The sequence below is a fragment of the Bombina bombina genome, chromosome 2 (assembly GCF_027579735.1).
Source record: "Bombina bombina isolate aBomBom1 chromosome 2, aBomBom1.pri, whole genome shotgun sequence".
In the NCBI taxonomy this organism is placed as follows: Eukaryota; Metazoa; Chordata; class Amphibia; order Anura; family Bombinatoridae; genus Bombina; species Bombina bombina.
In genome coordinates, this window is record NC_069500.1 from 81,354,994 (window position 1) to 81,378,009 (window position 23,016).

Genomic DNA, 23,016 nt, shown 5'->3' on the forward strand with positions numbered 1-23,016 from the left:
GATTCATCAGTTTTTATTGTAATATTTTCAGGTCACTATAATAATGTTACAGGTGCTCACTAAAGACTTAAAGGGACAGTCAACACTAAAATTGTTATTGTTTAAAAAGATAGATAACGCCTTTACTACCTATTCCCCAGCATTGTACAACCAACATTGTTATATTAATATACTTTATAACATTTAAACCTCTAAATGTCTGCCTGTTTCTAAGCCACTATTGACAGCCTCTTAATCACATGCTTTTTTATTTGCTTTTCACAACAGGAGACTGCTAGTTCATGTGAGCCATTTAGTTAAGAATGTGCTTACGCCCGTGGGTTCTGCACAACACAGTACTAAATGCAAGTCAATAGATAATAAATAAAAAGTAATGTGATCAGGGGGCTGTCAAAAGAGGCTTAGATACAAGGTGAGCACAGAAGTAAAAACTATATTAATATAACAGTGTTGGTTTTGCAAAACTGGGGAATGGGTAATAAAGGGATTATCTATCTTTTTAAACAATAACATTTTTTGAGTTAACTGTCCCTTTAAGAAGCATAAGCCTGCTGCATATATGTCCATAACTGGCCTCAGCAGAGATGATACTGCAAAATTTAATTTAAAAACCCCCCACAAACAACACACATTGGCTACTCCAAATAAGGGGAGGGGTGACGGGGAGTTTGGCCACTGAAAACCAATTGCTGCCAACAAGGTGTAAATGTACTTAGAAAGTAGTCACACTTGACTAGTATGTTAATTAATTGCAAAATTACAGAAAAGTATTGTAATTATTGTGTTTTTCTGTACCTATGATGTTTTATAATTAAATGTTCATATCATGAGTGCTCTCATTAAATAATAGTAATAATGATAAAACGCATGTGCGTTACTAATAGTCTGAGCGGTTTCTTTAGTTCTGAATGTACTTGGATGATTATTATTTAGTATTTGCACAATATTTAATAAAACTTAGGGTGGTCAAAAAGGAGAATCTGCAGCAATAATATGTTAGGTAAAGTAAGTCCATGAAACTCTGAATTCCAGCCACAATTGGAAAACCCATGGATACAGTTTTGATAAGAAATATTTTTGTAATATACATGTATTAGCAAAAAATATTTCCAATAAAACTATAGCCGTTTCAAAAGCATATTTAAGTATGTACCGTGCACCAGCATTTTAAACACAGCACTTGCTCAGAGAGCCTAAGGTACTTTTACCATCTGGTAATGACTCTATTTGTTAATTGCTGACATGATACACGCCCCACTGGTGCTCTGAGCAGCTGCATTATTTAAAATGCTGGTGCACTGAGAATATCTAGGTATCCTCGACATGCACGTGCCAAGAAAAATGTTACAATCAGTATTGCTAGTTATATATTTCAGTCGTGAGACTAGCGCTGCAGATTGGATGGGTGGAGGTTTCTGCTCGGGACCGGCAGTGCTCTGCATTTCCCAAGCAGTACTTCTACTGTGTATTTAACCTCTTTGCTGAGGTTAAACACAAAGTAAAGCAGGGTCGCTAGTCTGAAAATTGTATTGTAATTTTTTCAACCATTATGGCCCTTTAACACTGCCATATTTCACATAGTCATTGGTTGCTCACTCTAGTAGCCCATTTATAACTGTCCCTTATTGGAGTCAGCAGAGAAGAACACTTATTGCTTTACCTTTTTAAATGTGAAAATATCACCTTGAGGAAAAAAATAACAACAATTGTAATGGAGGCGGCCGGACGGGGAATATTCCAACTGATAAATGAAGAAAAGATTTTGCACATATTTAAAAAATAATAATTTTATATATATATATATATATATATATATATATATATATCACTTTGATAATAAAATTGTATGCTATCTGAATAATAAAAGAATAAAATGTTTATTATCTAAATATTTTAGATACTGCACTACTGTTTTAAAACGAGCAGTCAGTTATTTGGAAAATGTAATTAAGAGCTTAGTTTATGCTACAATGAAACATTTTTTTATTTCTGACCTTCTGAAATTTACCCAGGGAGACATTATACATTAAAGCTATGACTCTCCAACACAACTGTTCTAACTCAGTTTATTTGTCCATTTAGGACACATGTAACGTGAAGGAAGAGTGTGATGCTGCAGCAAATATGCAGTATTGTTCAGCTGGGAGGGACAGGCTCACTGCAATACCCCACCGAGGAATAAAGTGTTGCTGTGTTAGGTTTTGCAATAACCAGAATGTGGGATCAGTTTGCTTTTTAACAATCTTAATTAAATCACTAAAATCCCACTAAAACTATAAAAAAAATGTTCATAAACATAACCACATTCACACAGTATTGAAATTAAAGGGACATACAAATAAAAATTAGGCTCATGCATTAGAGAATTTTATTGTTGTACTAATGTTTACTCCTATGTGTTTAACTCCCCTTCAAAGATGATAAACACATAGCGAATGTACTGCTGGGGAGTTACAATGCATTGGTAGAATGGCTGCTGTAGGTCTTTAACTATGTGTTTAACCCATATAAAAAGGGTTAAATACTTCGGTATGAACATTGCTGTAATTATAAAATTTGCTAATCCATTAGAGCTCTTGCTTTTCCTGTTCAGTAACAAAGGGTTAATTGCACATATTCTGAACGGAGCTGGATTTGAGACTTAAAGGGACACTGTACCCAAAATATTTCTTTCGTGATTCAGATTGAGCATGAAATTTTAAGCAACTTTCTTATTTACTCCTATTATCAATTTTTCTTCGTTCTCTTGCTATCATTATTTGAAAAAGAAGGCATCTAAGCTTTTTTTTGGTTTCAGTACTCTGGACAGCACTTTTTTATTGGTGGATGAATTTATCCACCAATCAGCAAGGACAACCCAGGTTGTTCACCAAAAATGGGCTGGCATTTAAACTTACATTCTTGCATTTCAAATAAAGATACCAAGAGAATGAAGACAATTTGATAATAGGAGTAAATTAGAAAGTTGCTTAAAATTTCATGCTCAATCTGAATCACGAAAGAAATGTTTTGGGTACAGTGTCCCTTTAACAACCTGCAGGCAAACTCACATGGTGGTTATCAGCAACACCTATTTCTGATTATATTGCTCTCTCCCATTAGCTGTGTTTATTGTTGCTCTCTAGCACAGGTCTGTGTGTATATTGTCATGTGCATTTGAGTTTAACTAACCCAATATGGTTGATGTAAGTTAGCCTAACTAAGTCAATCAGAATACGGTCTCAGAGACTGAAATGAGATGAAGGTAAAACAGGTAGCCAATTGGAGAAGAAAAAAAAAATGATTTTGAATTGAAAATTCCAAAAGACTGAAGTGTAGCCCATGTAAAGGGATAATGAATAAATAATATATTCTTTTCTTTCAGGAAATGAACATATTGTACTTGCACTTATAGTTTGCTAACTACAACTGTATCCAGTGCAATTTTTAAAGATACACAATTCATTCAATGTTTTTTTTTATTTTAACCCAAAAAGCTATACTATAAAACTACTAATTCCTTTAAAATTTCACATTAAAAAGGAATACAAGAAAAAATTGCTTTTCAGCCACACCATTTCAAAAATGGCAACTCTGCCTTGCACCTATATTTATACACATTTTATAAACAAACTACCTTTTAAAATATAGGCAGTTTTTTTTTCCCCATTTCATAATCCACTAAATATGTTCTGCCACCAAAAAAATGCTGCTGACCAACCGTGAGTAGTTGGATAAGAGGCCATTTCATTTCTCTATGGGTCACGCTGAGGTTCAGCTCCTTTTCATTATGAATCTCACAATAACAGAAAGTCAAAAGCTCAGTGGTTCATTCTTGTGGATACCACATATTTATCGCTATGGTCCCATAGATTTTATCTCACAAATGGAGAGGAACAAAAGGTTTTTTTCCCAGTGATTACAAATTCTACTGTTTCTGTTTCCTTGATGTAAGAGTGAGTTTGACTACAGCATTACTCGTTTCTACGCCATATGTTGATTTCCAGGTATATTTTACGTAATATTTTTACATTTATACAAACACAACCTCATATCTTAACATTTCCAGAGTTTTTTAAAAAGTTGATTTGCATTTTATTGCATGTACTCCAAAAGTCTGAAATTGCAGGTAAAATATATAGGTGACTTCCTGGGCTGAATTAAAGGGACATACAATCCACAATTGTTCTTTCACAATTCAGATTGAAAAGTTGTTTAAAAAATGTATATTCTATTTGCTTCTATCATCAAATTTTCTTCATTCTCTTCGTATGCTTTGGTGGATGGGGCGTGTCAGCATTTTGTGGGTAGAGCAGTGTGGGATCATGGGTGCTTAGTGAGAGGGATTGTGAGTCTCGGTGGGATTATGGGTGTGTCTGGGCAGTTTGTGGGTGTGTCTAGGTGTTCAGTGGGTGGGGCTTAGGGGAAATTCTGCAAATAGGGATAAAGGAATGTCTCAAATGGACAGCGACACAGAGGTCAGAATCAGGGACTGTTCGTCTCAAATAGGGACAGCTTTGTTGAAAGCTGTGAGGTAAGTTCAGGAGAGTGCATGTGTAAGCAGCATTATATGATAGCAGATTTGCAAGAATGTTTTACATTAGCAAGAGCACTAGATGGCAGCACTTTCCCCTGCCATGTAGTTCTCCAGACATGTGCAAACTACCAATAGATATATCTCTTCAACAAAGAATACTATGAGAACAAAGCAAATTTGCTAAGTAACTGGAAACTTCTTTCACATTTTATGTCTTAATTATGAAAGAAAACTTTTGGGTTTCATATTCCTTTAATAAAGACCTTAACATTTGCCAGACCATAGCTCCAGTTATCCTATAAATTGTATTGCACCACCATAAGCCAAAGTGCTCTAAAGAGGATACAATGAGTGCACGGTACATTGCCATAATCTAGAGATTGCTATAAATGTATTTTTGTGACCTGTATCAGACCACGTCCACTTTTATGGGGGAATGTATACATTTTAGAATATCAAATAAACTTACATTTCCATTAATAGCAACACAAAATGTTTAATTTCAAGATATATATATATATATATATATATATATATATATATATCTATATATCAAGCACCTCTGAAGAAGCGACCAATAGCGCCGTGAAACGCGTCAGACTCCGCCCCCGACATCACACTCTGACTGTCAGGCACTATAAAGATACAAGGCTGTTCTTGGTTTGTTTTCTGTCAACAACCTAAACGTTTAGTGCATTTGCTCTCAGAAGCGATTTTTAGACAAAGTATATTACTGATATTTTACTTTTGTGTGACTTGGAGTGGCTTTAAACTAGTGTATCCCCCTAGTGTGGAATAGATTGACACAGTGTGGAGTGTTGTTAATAAACTCTTACTTTTTAATACACCCAGTCTGTCATATATATAGCCCCATCCACCTTCCCCCTGTATATATAGGGGGACATAGGAAACGGAAACAGGCTAAACAGATAAAGGACTTTCGTGGAGGAAGTACACCCTAACACTGGAAACAATCCTAAGCAGTGAAACACAACGCTGGATGTTACATCAGGTTTTATATAGCCTCCACGCCAGTACCTTACCTCATACTGATTGAGGTCATACCAAGTGAGTGTATTTTGCATATGTATGTACGTCACTCCTTTGATACCATAACATACTACACCCAGATCTGGCTTCTCTGTGCGCCCTTCCCCTCTTCTAATCATATTATATATACACATACATACACACATACAGTTGTATGTAAAAGTTTAGGCACCCCTGACAATTTCCATGATTTTCATTTATAAATAATTGGGTGTTTGGATCAGCTATTTCATTTTGATCTATCAAATAACTGAAGGACACAGTAATATTTCAGTAGTGAAATGAGGTTTATTGGATTAACAGAAAATGTGCAATATGCATCAAAACGAAATTAGACAGGTTCATAAAAAAATTTGGGCACCCCAACAGAAATATTGCATCATTATTTAGTAGAGCCTCCTTTAGCAGAAATAGCAGCCTCTAGACGCTTCCTATAGCCTGTAATGAGTGTCTGGATTCTGGATGAAGGTATTTTGGACCATTTCTTCTTGCAAAACCTCTCCAGTTCAGTTACATTTGATTGTTGCCGAGCATGGACACCCCACAGATTTTCAATGATATTCAGGTCTGGGGACTGGGATGGCAATTCCAGAACATTGTACTTGATCCTCTGCGTAAATGCCATAGTAGATTTTGAGCAGTGTTTTGGGTCGTTGTCTTGTTGAAATATCCAACCCCGGCGTAAATTCAACTTTGTGACTGATTCCTCAACATTATTCTCAAGTATCTGCTGATATTGAGTGGAATCCATGCAACCCTCAACTTTAACAAGATTCCCAGTACCGGCACTGGCCACACAGCATGATGGAACATCCACCAAATTTTACTGTGGGTAGCAAGTATTTGTCCTGGAACGCTATGTTCTTTTGCCGCCATGCATAACGCCCCTTGTTATGATCAAATAACTCAATCTTTGTTTCATCAGTCCACAGCACCTTCTTCCAAAATGAAGCTGGCTTGTCCAAATGTCCGTTTGCATACCTCAAGTGACTCTGTTTGTGGCGTGTGTGCAGAAAAGGCTTTGTCCGCATCACTCTCCCATACAGCTTCTCCTTGTGCAAAGTGCGCTGAACTGTTGAACCATGCACAGTGAAACCATCTGCAGCAAGATGTTGTAGGTCTTTGGAGGTGGTCTGTGGGCTGTTTTTGACCATTTTCGACATTTTTTGCCCCTCTGATATTTTACTTGGCCTGCCACTTCTTGCCTTAACAAGAACTGTGCCTGTGGTCTTCCATTTACTCACTATGTTCCTCACAGTGGACACTGATAGCTTAAATCTCTGCAATAGCTTTTTGTAGCCTTCCCCTAAACCATAATGTTGAACAATCTTTGTTTTCAGGTCATTTGAGAGTTGTTTTGAGGCCCCCGTGTTGCCACTCTTCAGAGGAGAGTAAAAGAGAGCAACAACTTGCATTTGGCCACCTTAAATACCTTTTCTCATGATTGGATGCACCTGTCTATGAAGTTCAAGACTTAATGGGCTCACCAAACCAATTGTGTGTTCCAATTAATCAGTGCTAGGTAGTTACAGGTATTCAAATCAACAAAATGACAAGGGTGCCCAAATTTATGCACCTGTCTAATTTCGTTTTGATGCATATTGCACATTTTCTGTTAATCCAATAAACCTAATTTCACTACTGATATATTGCTGTGTCCTTCAGTTATTTGATAGATCAAAATGAAATTGCTGATCCAAACACCCAATTATTTATAAATGAAAATCATGGAAATTGGCAGGGGTGCCTAAACTTTTGCATACAACTGTACATATACACAGACCTAGAAATGCATTGAAGAAAAAAAATCACAGGGAGTGATGGATCCTAACACGTCTGGTTCCTAAATTTAAAACAATGTGCCATCTACTACAGAACCATATGCATTTGATCCCATTTAAGAGGACAAGAATGTACCCGTTATCAGGAAAAAGTAGGGGAAGAGAAGTAGTGTAGTTCAGAAAATAATCTGCATTTTTAAAGAAGAGTCTAAGGTTGGACAACTCTAAAAATGTGTTGGATCTTCCAGTAATAAAGAATAGATGAATGATTTTTAAAGGGACATGAAACCCAAACATTTTCTTTCATGATTTAGATAGAGCATGCAATTTTAAACAGCTTTCAAATCTTCATTCTGCATTTCTCCAACACTATATGGCAGCAGTTTTGCAAGAATGGTATCTATTTGTAAGAGCACTAGATGGCAGCAGTAGTTCCTGCCAAGTAGTGCTCTAGATGCCTACCTAGGTATCTCTTCAACAGAGAATATCATGGGAACTAAGCAAATTTGATAATAGAAGTAAATTGGAAACTTTTTTTTAAAAAGTTATCTGCTCTGTCTGACCCACAAAATATTTTTGCGGGGTTTTATATCTCCTTAATAAATCTACACAAGTGTCCCAAAGTGCCATACGGCAATAAAACCAAAAGGTTAAGCATTTTATAACAGTTAATATAATCTGCATCAAGTATGCTCCACTTGTGTGCTCAGACATGCCTGTTGAGGTCAAAGCTGAAGCTGTTACATAAATAGGGCTGAGATAAAAGGATCGGTACAGCATGATTGACATTAAATCATCACATTTGTACTTTGGTATACAGATGAGCATTAGCAGGAAGTACTCAACTAATATTGTTGTTAGTTTCAGTTTAAAGTTAAACAGCTTTTTTTCACATATTTTCAGGCAACAAAACAAATGTTTGAATGCTGCCTATCAAAAGGGCTTACCCTCCAGACATGCAATACTTAGGTACGTTAAGTGCTCAAAGCATCAGATACTGATATCAAATTTAGAAGCCAACTACATATTTTAGGAGTAATTGAAAAGGGACATAAAAGTAAAAAAGAAAAAAAAGTTTCACAGCACTTTGTACTCTTGGTATCCTTTCTTGATGAACATGCCTAGGTGAGGTAAGTAGCAGCCTACGTGAGGTAAATAGCAGCCTAGCTTCCTAGCTCTTTTATTAAGCCCTATGTTAAGAGTAAATGTAAATTCATGACTTGCATTAGAGCTTGAAAACACTGGGAGCCAGAGAATCACAGCTCAAGAGGTGTTCAAGTCTGGAGATTGGGCTGGCCATGACAGGGTCTTGGTCTGATGGTCCTGCATCCACACCTTGATTCAGAGTTGAGTAACATTGTCAGAGCAGAAGAAAGTAGGTTTTCTTCCAGGATAACCTTGTACATGGCTTGATACATGCGTCCTTCATAAAGATTAATCTATCCAATTTCAGCTTTGCTGAAGCACCCCCAGATCATCAACGATCCATCACCAAATTTCACAGAGGGTGCAAAACACAACTGTAGCTTGTAGGCCTCTCACCCACCATGACATTTGGCGGAGGATCTGAGGGTGCTTCAGCAAGGCTGGAATCAGGCAGATTCATCTTTGTGACGAACGCATGAATCATGCCACGTACAAGGTTATCCTGGAAGAAAACTTGCTTCCTTATGCTCCGACAATGTTTTTTCCTGCAGGACAACGCTCCATGCCCCACAGCCAGGTCAATCAAGGAGTGGATGGAGGATCACCAGATTAAGACCCTGTCATGGCCAGCCCAATCTCCGGGCCTGAACCCCACTGAAAACCTCTGAAATATGATCAAGAGCAAGATGAAATTTTTGCGCAAGGAGTAGCATAAAATCACCCAACAGCAATGTGAAAGACTGGTGGAGAGCATGAAAGCTGTGATTCTGTGAATGAAAATAAGGGTTATTTCACCAAATATTGATTTCTGAACTCCTAAGTTAAAACATTAATATTGTGTTGTTTAAAAATTAATATGAACTTGTTAGACTGCATCTTTTTTGTTATTTTGACCAGTTGTCATTTTCTGTAAATATATACATATATATATATATATATATATATATATATATACACATACACACATATATACACACACACACACATATGTAGAGAGAATAAGTCATTGTGTAGACCATTAACAAGTCCAAACAATTCAGAAGGCTTGCTTTTCCCACAGAAGACCTCTGGATACATTGTTTCCAATGCAGCAAAGGATTCTGGGTAAGAAGAGAATCTGCCTAAAAAGCAGACTGAATTAAAAATGAGTCATTGTGAACCTCATTTGCAAGTCTTACTCAGAATCCTTTTCTGCATTGGAAACAACGTATTCAGTGGTATTCTGTGTGAAAAGCAAGCCTTCTGACTAGTCTAGATTAAGTTAATGGACTGTACATACACACACACATACATACATACATACATATACACACACACACACACACACACACAAGCAGTACTGTGCAAAAGTCTTAGGCCACCATTAGATTTAGTTTTCTACAGTAATCTTCTGGTATATTATACCAGGCTTCCATCAGCACTTCCCAAAATTCCTCTTTAGATTTAGGTTGTCTTTTTTTTTGTATTTCTCTGTCCAGGTGATCCCATACTGCCTCTATGTCAGTGTTTTATCTCCAAATATGATTTCCCTGCATTAACAATGTGCTTGGGATTGTTATGCTAAAAAATAAAACTATTCTCAATTAGACGCTTTCCAGAAGGAATGGCATGATGAATTAAAACCCGTCTCTACTTTTCAGAATTCATGATCCCATCAATTCGAACAATATCGCCAACACCACTGGCAGAAATGCAGCCCCAAACCAGGACAGACCCTCCACCATATTTCACTTAAGCCCACAAGCATTCATTCTTCTATCTCTCTTAAACTCTTCTTCTTACATATTGTCGACGATTGGACCCAACATTTTCAAACTTAGATTTGTCACTCCATAATACTCTTTTCCACTGATCTTCATCCCACAGTCTTTCTGAGCTTTAGCATACCTTAGCCTTTTCACCCTGTTCCCCTTCCGAAAAAGAGGTTTATTGGCTGCTACCCTGCCAAAAAGACCACTCCTAATCAAGCTTCTTCGGAGTGTAGAAGCGTCAACTTGGCATCCCGATGAAGCTGCCAGATGCTGAGCCAGGTCCTTGCTGGAATTATTCAGGTCTCTCAAAGAAACTTCTCATCAGATTTTGAAAGTTTTCTTGGCCTTCCAGTCCTTTTTTGTCCTTGACCTCTCTTAATTCTTCAAATTTCTTTATAACACTTTGAAATATCACAGCTTGAGTATACAGTTTGTTTGCTGATTTGCCTTTGAGAGTGGCCTTGCTGATGCAAAAGTATGATTTTATGTCTGTTGGCATTTTGAATGGAATGATGTGATTAAAAGTTGGTTTTATTAGCAAGATTCCTATGAATTAAAAACTCATACCACATGTGTATGTAATGCTCAAGCATGTCTTGCACAAACCTGGTGTAATAGACCTTTTTCACAGCAGTCATTTTGACATGAAATAGTAGAACAAATACAGGTGTTAGCAATGACATTAATTAGGGTTCCATTCCATTTATGTTTACGAGATCCAGGTTCTGGCTATTGTTCATATGTAAGTGGAGGTCACACTAATTACTCGCCACTTTAGCCAATAGAAGCTGTTTTTTATGATTTTTTTTTTCTGTTTTTTAATGCTGCATACAAATATAATGTATTTTCTGGTTGTATACTAATAAAAAGAGACTGAGAAATAATTATATATGCTCATTATACCATTGCTAAAACAATAAATCTAATGGTGGCCTAAGACTTTTGCACAGTACACTGTGTGTGTATATATATATATATATATATATATATATATATATATATATATATACATATACACACATACACACACACACATATATATACATACATACATACATACATACACAAACACCTTCCTTGCTGCAGTTACAACAATTTTCTCACTAGTTCCTATCTTTCATATAAGTTTGTCAACCCCTGACTTTATGTAAAGAAAAAGTGACAAGGTGTGAAGCACTGCAGACAGATCATTTCAGTTTTGTTGGGGGGGGGGGGGGAGAAAATATAACACATGGTTTAGCTCACAATTTACAGTAGGTACCATTTTTCAGCCTATGCTGTCCTCTAAAGTCGCTTCTAAACACTTTTAACACCAGAACGATTAAAGTGTTGATGCAGGCTTTGAAGTCACTTCTTTTATATGTGAATAGTATATTAGTAAGTAAGCATAACACTGCATACAAAATAATGTTTTAAAAGCATCAGCAAGGAAATACGGTTTCTTTCATATACTTAGCTGTGGCCAATTAGAAACAAATAAATAAATGAGACGTTACACAGGTCAAATGATACATTTGTAGAAAGTTACAGGTCAAAGTTTAATATCCCGCAATATCCAATCCAAATAATCCGAATATGGACAAACACAGGGTACTCACAAAAGAGATGGCACTCTGTTGTGCCAGTAGACGCAGGCTGGTATTCTGCAGCAAACCAGATGGCTGGTACAGTGGAGTCCTCACCAAATCCCAATAGAACTGGATTCCAATAGCACTGGAACACCAATCCCAATGGCACTGGTTCGCTATGGCTTAGACAAGGAGATAAATATGCGAAGGAAGGCTGTTGTGCCCTTGGGTTACTGATATGGAGTCTTTAATACCAACCACCAGACTTATATAAAAGTTAAAATCAGTTTTTTATTACCAGGAATAAAAATACCAAAATATATAGCTGGGTGTGTAAAAAAGTCTCCTCATAAGATACAGAGTATAGCAGCGACGCGTTTCTCGGGGGACTCCCCGTTTCCTCAGGCTTGTATAATCTGTGTGCACATAAATGCCCTTTAAATAGGGCTCAGTAACCACATGTTCAGGTGAACCCTCCCCTTCCTTTACATGAATAAACCAATGAAATCCTTCCTCTCCCGATAAACCCAATTGTTGCAAAAAATATGATATAGATACTACCATAAAAACACTATGATAATGTGAATGTGCGATAATGTAATTACAAGAACCCAACTGTTGCTAGATAATCTTGTTGTTCTTCTTTAAAAATTACTTATACACACACATTTATTATGTATAAATATAATTTATCACTCCAAACACCATTCTAGTATATAGATTAATTACGATATTCACTCTATGATAATAATTTACATTAGTATATATTCTCAATTTTATATCAATTTTCACAACATATTGTATATATACCTTTATCTAGTTATAGATTATGATCACTTTATAAATATGAATTACACGCACACATCATTATAAAATTGATTTAGTTATATATGAGTATTGGATATTATTGTGGCAGTAATTATTATTACATTATCTTATATGCCACAGTTCAATAACTTAGGTCCATCTATTAATGTATTATATTGAATCATTATTTATCCCCCACGATTAGATATATAACTCACGATCCATTCATCACGGTTCATTAATATCTTCTCTTAATATACATCTTCTCGTTAGTTATATTGACACTATTTTCACTAACTTGTTCAGAACACCACACATCAGTATACATTTATTACAGCATATATATAGCTGTTTGTATCACTGTATATATATTATAGACCAATCAAATAAATAGTTATTCTTGTTTATCTTTCACTTTGGATTGGTTATCATCATTTACTCGTAGAGTTGGCCGTAGCTTATGTATGATCCACAATCTATTTATTATGCATTTCATTAAACACACACTACCATGGTGGTTCTGTACATATCACTCTCACTTATTTGTTTTTAATACTGCACACACTTATATTGATTACAGCGTTCATATCGCTGTCTTTATTAGTAAACATAGGGTCGTCTAATCATATATCTATTATCTGCCCATCCTTTATTTCCAATCATCTAATTGGTTTCTAATATCAACATTCAGTGCTGACCGTAGTTCCGGTTTTGTCACTATACGCCACCTCATTTGATTTTAGGTCCTGAGTCACATGACTTGGGTTAGCGTATCGCATTAGGATTTAGGGTCAGGCCCTTCAATGGCAACACATTATTGGTTGCTTAGGAGACACATGCTCTCAATGTTTACATCCGTCATATGTAAACTGCACATGATACGATTGACACTTAATTCTTATTTTTCGATCAATCACCATAGAAGAATATTTCATTACATTGGGTTCTTGTAATTACATTATCACACATTCACAGTATCATAGTGTTTTTAAGGTAGTATCTATATCATAAATTTTGCAACAATTGGGTTTATCTGGAGAGGAAGGATTTCATTGGTTTATTCATGTAAAGGAAGGGGAGGGTTCACCTGAACATGTGGTTACTGAGCCCTATTTAAAAGGCATTTATGTGCACACAGATTATGCAAGCCTGAGGAAACGGGGAGTCCCCCGAGAAACACGACGCTGCTATACTCTGTATCTTATGAGGAGACTTTTTTACACACTCAGCTATAAATTTTGTTATCTTTTTGGTATTTTTATTCCTGGTAATAAAAAACTGATTTTAACTTTTATATAAGTCTGGTGGTTGGTATTAAAGACTCCATATCAGTAACCCAAGGGAACAACAGCCTTCCTTTGCATATTTATCTCCTTGTCTAAGCCATAGCGAACCAGTGCCATTGGGATTGATGTTCCAGTGATCCAGTGCTATTGGGATTTGGTGAGGACTCCACTGTACCAGCCAGCTGGTTTGCTGCAGAATACCAGCCTGTGTCTACTGGCACAACAGAGTGCCATCTCTTTTGTGAGTACCCTGTGTTTGTCCATATTCGGATTATTTGGGTACTTATTGATCTACACATGTGGCGCCTTTGTTTTTGTCTTTGTTTTTATATCACAGAAGTTTATCATCCTTTTGGGTGAAGTCAGAGAGCTGCCTATCAAGTTTACCGACATTTGAAGATTCTGTTGGACTTCCACATCGAAAGATTGGTTATTATTACATAATTGTTTTTTACACATTTGCTTTTTATATTAATATACTTTTATTATTACTGTATGTTTTTTAGGTTATAGCGCCTCCTATAGGAGTTAAGTGCCTCTCTGTAGACACCGATACTCCTTGTGTTTTTGAATATCCAATCCAGCATCTGTGGAGCAGTAGAAAAACCACAATTTTCAGAGTTAGATTAAAGTAACGTACACTAGATTTTTCTTTGCATAAATGTTTTGTAGATAAACCATTCATATAGAACATAAGGGAGTGTTTTTGTAACAATGTATATTTTTGCTTACTTTTTTAAGAACATTATGCTGATTTCAGACTCCTAACCAAGCCCCACAGTGCCAGATGTATACATCCGTTTACAGACTCCTGCCAATCTCCTGTTTATGTTAGCTGTTTTTATTTCATATACAGGGAAGGGGGGGTGTCTGCTCTTTTTGTTTACCCAGCTCCTTTCAGTGGGTGTCCCAGATTACCTCATCAACAATGCTAAACTGGGAGCTTCTAAGTTTGTTTTTAAAAGGTTTTACTGGATGTTTATATCAGTATCTGTGCATATTCTTCTTTATAGTAGTGTCTTTTACATGCAGTTATATGAAAAGTGGTATATACTGTCCCTTTAAAAGAAAAACAGGTCTAAAAATGATGATAGTGCATTACAAAGTAAATATTTTACCTATGAATATTTAAACATTTTATAAACATTTAATATATTTAGCTTAATCTCCTTGTAAGTCAGAATGGAGTGTAACAAACTGCATGAAAGTTATTTCTACAACCCCTATTCAGATGTGTGGCATGAAGCCGCATGGCTAGTATCACTGCTAACATAAATAATACCTGACTTGCTAAACATAAATAATCCTTGCACCTTCAGTGTGCCAACTAACTGCACATGTAACGCCTCTGAATTAACTCAAACGCTTCTCTTGCACTTAGTCCACAAATAAAATGATTAAGTGAGAAGAATTTCTGCTTAGTGCATGCTGAACTTAGATCCAACAACTGCTAACCACACGATAATGATGGCATTGTGCCTACCAGCTAATGAAATTAAAATTATTTTTCTGCAATAAGCAGGACAGCTTTACATGAAATATATCAACAAGAACAATTAAAACAGGATACTGGCTATTATTAATTCAGATATTTCCTCTTGTTTAATGCGGTCCTGAACAAAAAAAATTTTTAATTTTGGGCCTAAAAGTTCTAGCACTATTAAAAAAAAAAAAATATATATATATATATATATATATATATATATATATATATATATATATTACACACACACACTTACATATGCTTAAAATATTATATATATATATATATATATATATATATATATATATATATATATATATATATATATATATAATATTTTAAGCATATGTAAGTGTGTGTGTGTAATATATATATATATATATATATATATATATATTATTGTTTTTTTTAATATATCACATCTGTTTAAGTAATTTTCTTTAAAACTATTTAGTTATATTTTTTGTTAATAGACTTTAAGAGTTAATTAAATAAAATGCACATTTTAAATAAAAAATACGATTTTAAATTCTGTAATTTTTTATTTAAAACTCACTTCCATTTTCTAATTTTATTCAAAGTGAATCCATGAAATTCCATTATTTGAAGATAAAGGATTCACTTTAGTTCTATTACCATTTTCCATTAATCAATCTATCTATCTATCTATAAAGTCATAATAATCTTTTTTTTATATATAAAAAACAAACAATTATTAAAAAATAAAAAGATCAGTTCTACACCAGAAAAAAAAATGTAATTTATAAAATTGGAATTTTCAACCAAATCTAAGACACACGATGTGGACATTTGTTTCTTAATACATCTCAGTTTTTACAGCTGTACTTGTTTTCTTGTGTGTATATCTCTGCTTTCATCAAAAAAAAAAAAGATGAAAAGAAGATATCTATGGCAATGATTCACGTCTTCCCCATTGTGCTTTTGTGACATCTGCTTGTTGAGGGCTATCTAAACATCTTACAGCCAAGAATTGGGTGGGTAGTTATGCAAAGTGATCAGTTTTATATCACTGTAAGACTAGGGGTATCACAAGTGTCAATAATGGAACAATAAGGAACAACCACTAAATATTCAAATATACCTAATTAACCCCTACAGTGACACAAAGGCCTTCAACAGATTGCTTTCCCAAAGTATCACAGGACCATCTGATAGAGGACGCGTTAATGACACATTTTTGGACATAAGAATATGACTAATTCAGGAGAAACACAGACGGAGGGATTGTTCAATAATTTATTTTCATTTCTTTGTGAAAATTTGAAGATGCCATTTGTCATTTTATATGGGCGGTATTAAAACAAGCAACTCTACACAACATACGTCCTACTACTATGGTTTATCCAAGCCTATATTCAGCCACATTTATGGGAAATTAAATAAAATTGCCTTTTCGTATTGCATTACTGTATAATAAACATAACACAAAGCAAACAATTAAAGAATGCTGATCTACAATATTGCAGTAGGGGGGTAATAACATTTTATTTTTCAGTACTAATAAATATATACTAAAAAAAATGTATTACTGAATACTTAAAATTTTATCTTAAGGGAATCTGTATTCAAAACCTATATAAAAAGGAATTAACTTGTTAAACACGATGACAAGAAAAAAAAATCAAAAGAAAATTAAAAACAACTTGACCTGTTTTTATATACACTTTATCACAATAAACTAAAGAAAAAGTTAACTCTTTAATTCCAGCTGTGCTCACAGTACATGTGTTTCTTAGAATAGTATTTTTGTTACATAAACTTTAAATACAATGATTATCTTGTTCATTTAAATAAAAATATTTACTAAAAAAATCTTAAAAAAAACTCAAAGACCATATTTTGCCATTATATTCTCTTTTCCTTACTATACACACTAACTTATGTTTTACTTTAACAGCATATTTGTGCCAGACAAATATGGCAAATTAGCGAATTCTTAAAACCTTAAATGTTCTATTAAATGTATTTTAATGCATTCTTTATGTATTTGAATTATATTAATAATGTGTTTTCAGATCACTAAAATGAACTTAAAGTAAAGCAAGTTAATTGAATTTTGGAGCAAAAAATAAATACATCTGTAACTACAGTACCACGCAAACACAAACTCAGCATATGATATGGCCAAATACGTTATCACAGCCCTACTAAAAACTATTTGATAGCAAATGCAGGTAACCAAGTATACTATATTGTGCTATGATATTTCCCCACATAATTAAATTGTTTTCAAAATCCACCAGGTATATTTATTAGCAATGGTTAAGGGTTACAACTGAAATAATAATAAAAAAAAATATTAAAATGGAGGAGACTAATCTGAAACAGATGTGTCCAGCGCATGTGCATCAAAAGTCAAGAAATGAACTCTTTACGACCAAAACAAACCCCTCGCTCTTTTTTTTCATATCTTATTGCAAAGCACATGATCTCATTGAAACACAAGCTGACCAAATGCATAATTGTGTGCAGATTTACTCTTTAGAATATTTGTTAATATTTTGTTTTATTATTTACCGAAGTTCAGTTACAAAAAAATATTTGTATCTCTCTTTAAAAAAATAAATAAATCATAAAATATGCCAAAAAGAGTAACCTAAAATGTTAAGGATAAACAAAAATACAGTTTAGGTCAGGTGTATGGAAAAACAATAATGATGTCTACTAAAGAGAGTAGGACCTCTCTCTCTCTGTCAGTTAAAGGGTTAGTAGATTATATCAACAACATGTGTATTTTGAAATACAAGGGGGTGAAGGGGTTTAGGTGAAATCATTTCTCAATCTCCCTCAGCATGGATGGATTGTTTTAGTACTCTTTGTTGAACACCTGCAAACATCAAACACAAACTGCTGTTTCTTCACCGGTTGAAAAAAAAAAAAGAAGGCCTTTCATGTAAAAAATGCTGCATGGGAATTTCAAGGCTCAGGTTACATTCCAGACTCCAACTTCTCACTGTATAAATATGGCTATGAACATGCACGAGATGGAAAGCTACAAAACAAATCCCAAATCTTAACATGGTGTTAGACAGTCTTTGCAAATTGTGAGGTGCCAGCGAGCAATGAAGAATAGACTAACCAGAGAGCGTAAATTTGAAATATTACTGCGCACTGCGAATTCTAGTTAGAAGCGCTTTGTTGGAATATTTTCCAGGCGTTTCAAACGCAAATTATTCCTAGAGCAGAAAAAAAAAATACCCCAAAGAGTAGCAGCTTCAAGGCACTACATAAAGCTGACATCTGCTCCTCTCCAATTTTCACACACATACAGATGAATAAGTCATATAATCCAGGATTTTGACTCTTACGCTGCACCTGCCCAATAGGAAGCGTAGCTTCATCTGTGAAATGGTAAACTAAATTCTATATGATGTCAGTTTAAAATTGCTCACCTATAATTTGTTATGCATGAACATTTTTAACTATATGCATTATTTTATGTATTTATTATAGGCATGTGAGTGTATATATATATATATAAAGTGTATTGTGTGTGTGTGTATATATATATATATATATATATAAAAAAACACATACGCATTACATACATATTCATTTATATCTATATAGATTATATAGTAAGTCATTTTCACACTTTAAAATATGTGTACATTACACACACATTTATATTTATTTATTACACACACAAAAAGCAAATTTATATTCATATATGAACACATACACACTATTCACATACATACATATTCAGTTATATAAAGTTACCCATATTCACAGTTAAAAACATGTCAAGTTCATTACCATAGGAAAGCTAACAAAATGCCATCAATATGATATACATGTATATATGGGTCATTTAGTGTATCCTGATATTGCTACTGGTTTACTAGATTACTGATTGCCAATGATTTTGACCCATATCTTTCTCCCACACAAAATCACATAACTATTATTCATTAGTTTCTAACACATCTGAATGATATTCTCTAAATTAAATAAAATACATCCAGCAGCAGTTAACCCTTTCTCTGCACTTGTATTTCTTTAAAAAAAAAAAAACACAGGTTATGTGTTATACTAAACTTTCTATAAAAAGTCAAAACATACTGAAAAAGCTAAGGAAGAAGAAAAAAAGTAAAATTTGCACCCAAAACGCATAACATGTGTTTGAACAGACAATCAAAAGCAGACAATGGGAAAACGTGACCAATGTTTATAAACTTTAAATTCTGTTTTGATTTTCATAAAATATACCCTTATTAGATACATTGATATACAAGTGATTATAGTCTAAACTAGAAAATATATGTAGTGGAACAAATCTATGGATAACAGTATATAACGTAATTCACAAATTTATACATCCCTCTATCAAAAGGTTACCAATGCAATTTAAATTGCAGTTTCACTTGAGTATTATAGATGAAACAGGAAGTATATGTTTAACAGCATTGTTCAAAAATATTAATCACTATATGTTTCTCTGAATTCGGTGCACATTATTCCCAGAGGGAGATTCCCAGCTAGAACAAAAATGCTGAAATTAAAAAAAAAAAAAAAAATCACAAGATAAGAATTTTAAAATGTAGTTAACAAGCAACGTGTAATTAATGTAATAGTAGTAAGCATATTTTTATTAAAACAATTGATGATCATAGCTAACCAGCAAGTAATGTGCTGGAAAGCTTTTTTGCTATGAAGTTTCAAAGTTTAATGGACATGAAAGTTCATGTACCGAGCAATAGTTCCTCTGTTCATTAGCAATAAAGAGTTGACGACATTCAATTCAGTGTGCAGTATATACGACTATCTACAGGGCATATACAACTGCCAATCATTCAAAAGATTGCAGCTGTTAAACTGGAAATTTAGTGATATAGTCTGTTATTTCCCAAATTGTCAAAAAACAAAGGGGTTTTAAAAATGAAGAAAATAGAACAACTATATTTTATTATACGCAATTCTACCCACAGTGCACGCAATACGAAGCAGAATCAGCCTTTTAGGTGTTCTTGGCAATGGAATGCCATAACTCTGTGCCAAAATGCACGAGTAGATATCAGGATTAATATGTTGTTCTCTTGAAAAATATTTAAATAAAATTAATTAGTTTAAGAAAACATACAAATAAAATGTTAATTTATAAAAAATATTTTTGTGCTGTTTACCTGTTTACTGACAATACAAGCTATATTTTAAAATTCACAATTTAAATTTTTTTAGAAAAAAAAGAAAAACTTTACTATTAATAAAAAAAAGTATTTTTAAATTATGAAATTACAAAATGTAGAAATAAAAATCAATAATAATATTTTTAGATTTGCGATCAATCAATTAATAAACAGTTTGGGCAATACATTTCCTGCACTTCATACAATAAAGAAAAATAAGGATATATTTATGCATTGTACATACTTGAGCCAGTAAAATGTCCACTTGCCAGCGAAGTTGGTCCATTTTTCCCACTGCTGACAGGAGGGGAAAACATCTAAAATAAACAAAACGTGATAAGTTTTGGAAATGTTTGTAATTCCTCCAGTCAATGCATTAGCTTCTGTAAAGTGTACACCCTGCAGCATTTGAGAATATATATATATTTGTTTCATGTGTACTATAGGTGGAGTAAACATTTAAAAATAACAACTGACCACCATAAAATAATCCCCTCAGTATTTTTTATCTTGGAATTTAAAATCCCATACATTCACAGATAAATTCATATCAAACCTTTTCTATTAAGGCTGCAGAAATATCCATCTCATTAATGACTGTAGCCCAAAACTGCCACCTGCATTAAACAACAGTACTATATTAGTCCTCTGCAAATCTGATTTTTTTTTTTATTAATTTAGATTCTAATTGGTTTCTCTTATTCGATGTGTCTTGTGGATACGCACCTTCCCTGAGTCAGTGCTGCAAAAAATCCCTAACAAATGAAAAAAGTGTAACAAGCAGAGTGGACTGTAATTTGCCTGGGGCTACATTTCCTGTCCAAAACTTCCGAAAGCCATTTCTCAGAAAGGAAATTCTTTTAGCCTAGACTTCATTCATTGCCAATCCACAATACTTTTGTGCTATAATATATATATATATATATATATATATATATATATATATATATATATATATATGTCATTCACCCATCTATGACAAGTGCACAAAAACTGGGACTGCTGGAATCCACAGGCATTTTCAAGTAAACAAAGAGACAACAACAAAAAAAGTACATGAAACATAGCAATGGGATCACCTGGGGAAAATCATTTTACTTGGTAATTACAAGAGATCATCAGCTCTGGTCCCCTACACAGAAAGACAAGCGAGTTTCTTCTATGTGTGTGCCAAGGCATGGGAGCTGCGAGGGATGGGAAATATTCCAAGACTCTTTTTTTTTTTTTTTTTGGAGATCCAGGAATAAAAAGTGGGAAAAAAAAGTGCAGCACTGCTGTTGCTGCTGGAAGCACAATAAGTAACAACATAACATATAATAAACAGCAAGAAAACATCTAATTATAAAAAGCACTTGTAGAAAGAGATAGAAGAACGTGCATATTTACCATGGACTTCCAACTGCAACTACTCATGTACTTAGATCAGTTTGTATCTTTTTTATTATTCTTTAAGATCACCTAGGTTTATTATTTTATGTTTTTTTTTATTTTCTTGTTTAATTTCCACCGTGGGTTCTTACCGCACTGAAATCCAGTAAATCACTCAGCTCTTTGTCCGTCCCTAAAGCAGCCATTCGCTGTTGGTGATTCATTTTTTTAGCAAAACACACAAAAACCTAGACACATGAGGAAAAAATCTCTAGGCCTCTGCATTAGAGAGTTTGTTTGGAAAGAGTTAAAAAAAACAAAAAAATAAAAAAAAAGCAAAAAGAGCCCGAAGCCGAATCTAGGCAAAAATAGCACTATTTGGGGTACCCAATCCGAAACCCGAATAGCGCTGTTTTCGGCTGATTTCGGCTCGGCAATGACTGCACTCAGTCCCCTCCCCTCTCCCTCCCGTCAAGTCACTTGAGCATAGCTAGGGTGGGCATGGCTACTTACGGTTCGCAAGGCAAGGTCTACCGGCTCCTCCTCTCTAGGTCCCTCCTGCCGATGTGATTGGTGCCAGGCAGAGGCACAAACAATAGGGGGGGAGCAAAGGGGACAAGCCTCCCCCCCAAACTTGTGATGTCCACCCAAGTTTAGGATTGCAGCTGGAAGTGACCCCAGACGGCACCAGGTGAAGCTAGAAGTGATCCCCGGCCAGCTGAGTGCTTGCTCTGCTCCTGAGCCTGGCTAGTGCGCTGCTCTCAGTGCTGAGGTGGGAGTGGTGAGAAGAAGAGAGCTATCACACAGCAAGTGCAGGCTGAGGCTTCACACTCTGCTGTGTTTTGCTTTTTCTCATCAAGCAACATTCAGCTTCAGACCACTCCCCTGGCTCTCTCATGGGCTCTGTCCCTCTTTGTGCGCTTAAGGTGGATTGCTACTCATTCTTCACCGTGTTTGCACACATTCCGTTATGGAAAGTAGTCAACATTACAGTAATAATTAAATAATAATAATACTAAACCAGTTCATTACAGTAACGTAACACATATACTTGAAATACATAGAATTTTACTTATTAACCCTTTGAGTGCTAAGCTGAATTCTATATTT

The 23,016-nt window shown here is 34.6% G+C and overlaps 1 protein-coding gene across 9 annotated transcripts in view; it reads right to left on the bottom strand.

Moving 5' to 3' along the window:
• Positions 1-22,729, bottom strand: part of TCF4 (transcription factor 4) — a 652,106-nt gene extending 629,377 nt beyond the window's left edge. For 4 of the 9 annotated variants that reach the window (XM_053701132.1, XM_053701130.1, XM_053701131.1 and 1 more), the window contains exons 1-2: positions 22,059-22,352; positions 20,783-20,855 (exon numbers count right to left, since the gene is read on the bottom strand). In XM_053701132.1, coding sequence (XP_053557107.1) covers positions 20,783-20,855; positions 22,059-22,130 — 145 coding nt within the window. In that variant the 5' untranslated portion in view covers positions 22,131-22,352. Of the gene's footprint in view, positions 1-20,782; positions 20,856-21,617; positions 21,659-22,058; positions 22,353-22,419 lie in introns of those variants that run through there. The other 5 variants (XM_053701137.1, XM_053701134.1, XM_053701135.1 and 2 more) reach the window with 4 other exon arrangements.
• Between the last annotated feature and the right edge of the window lie 287 nt (positions 22,730-23,016).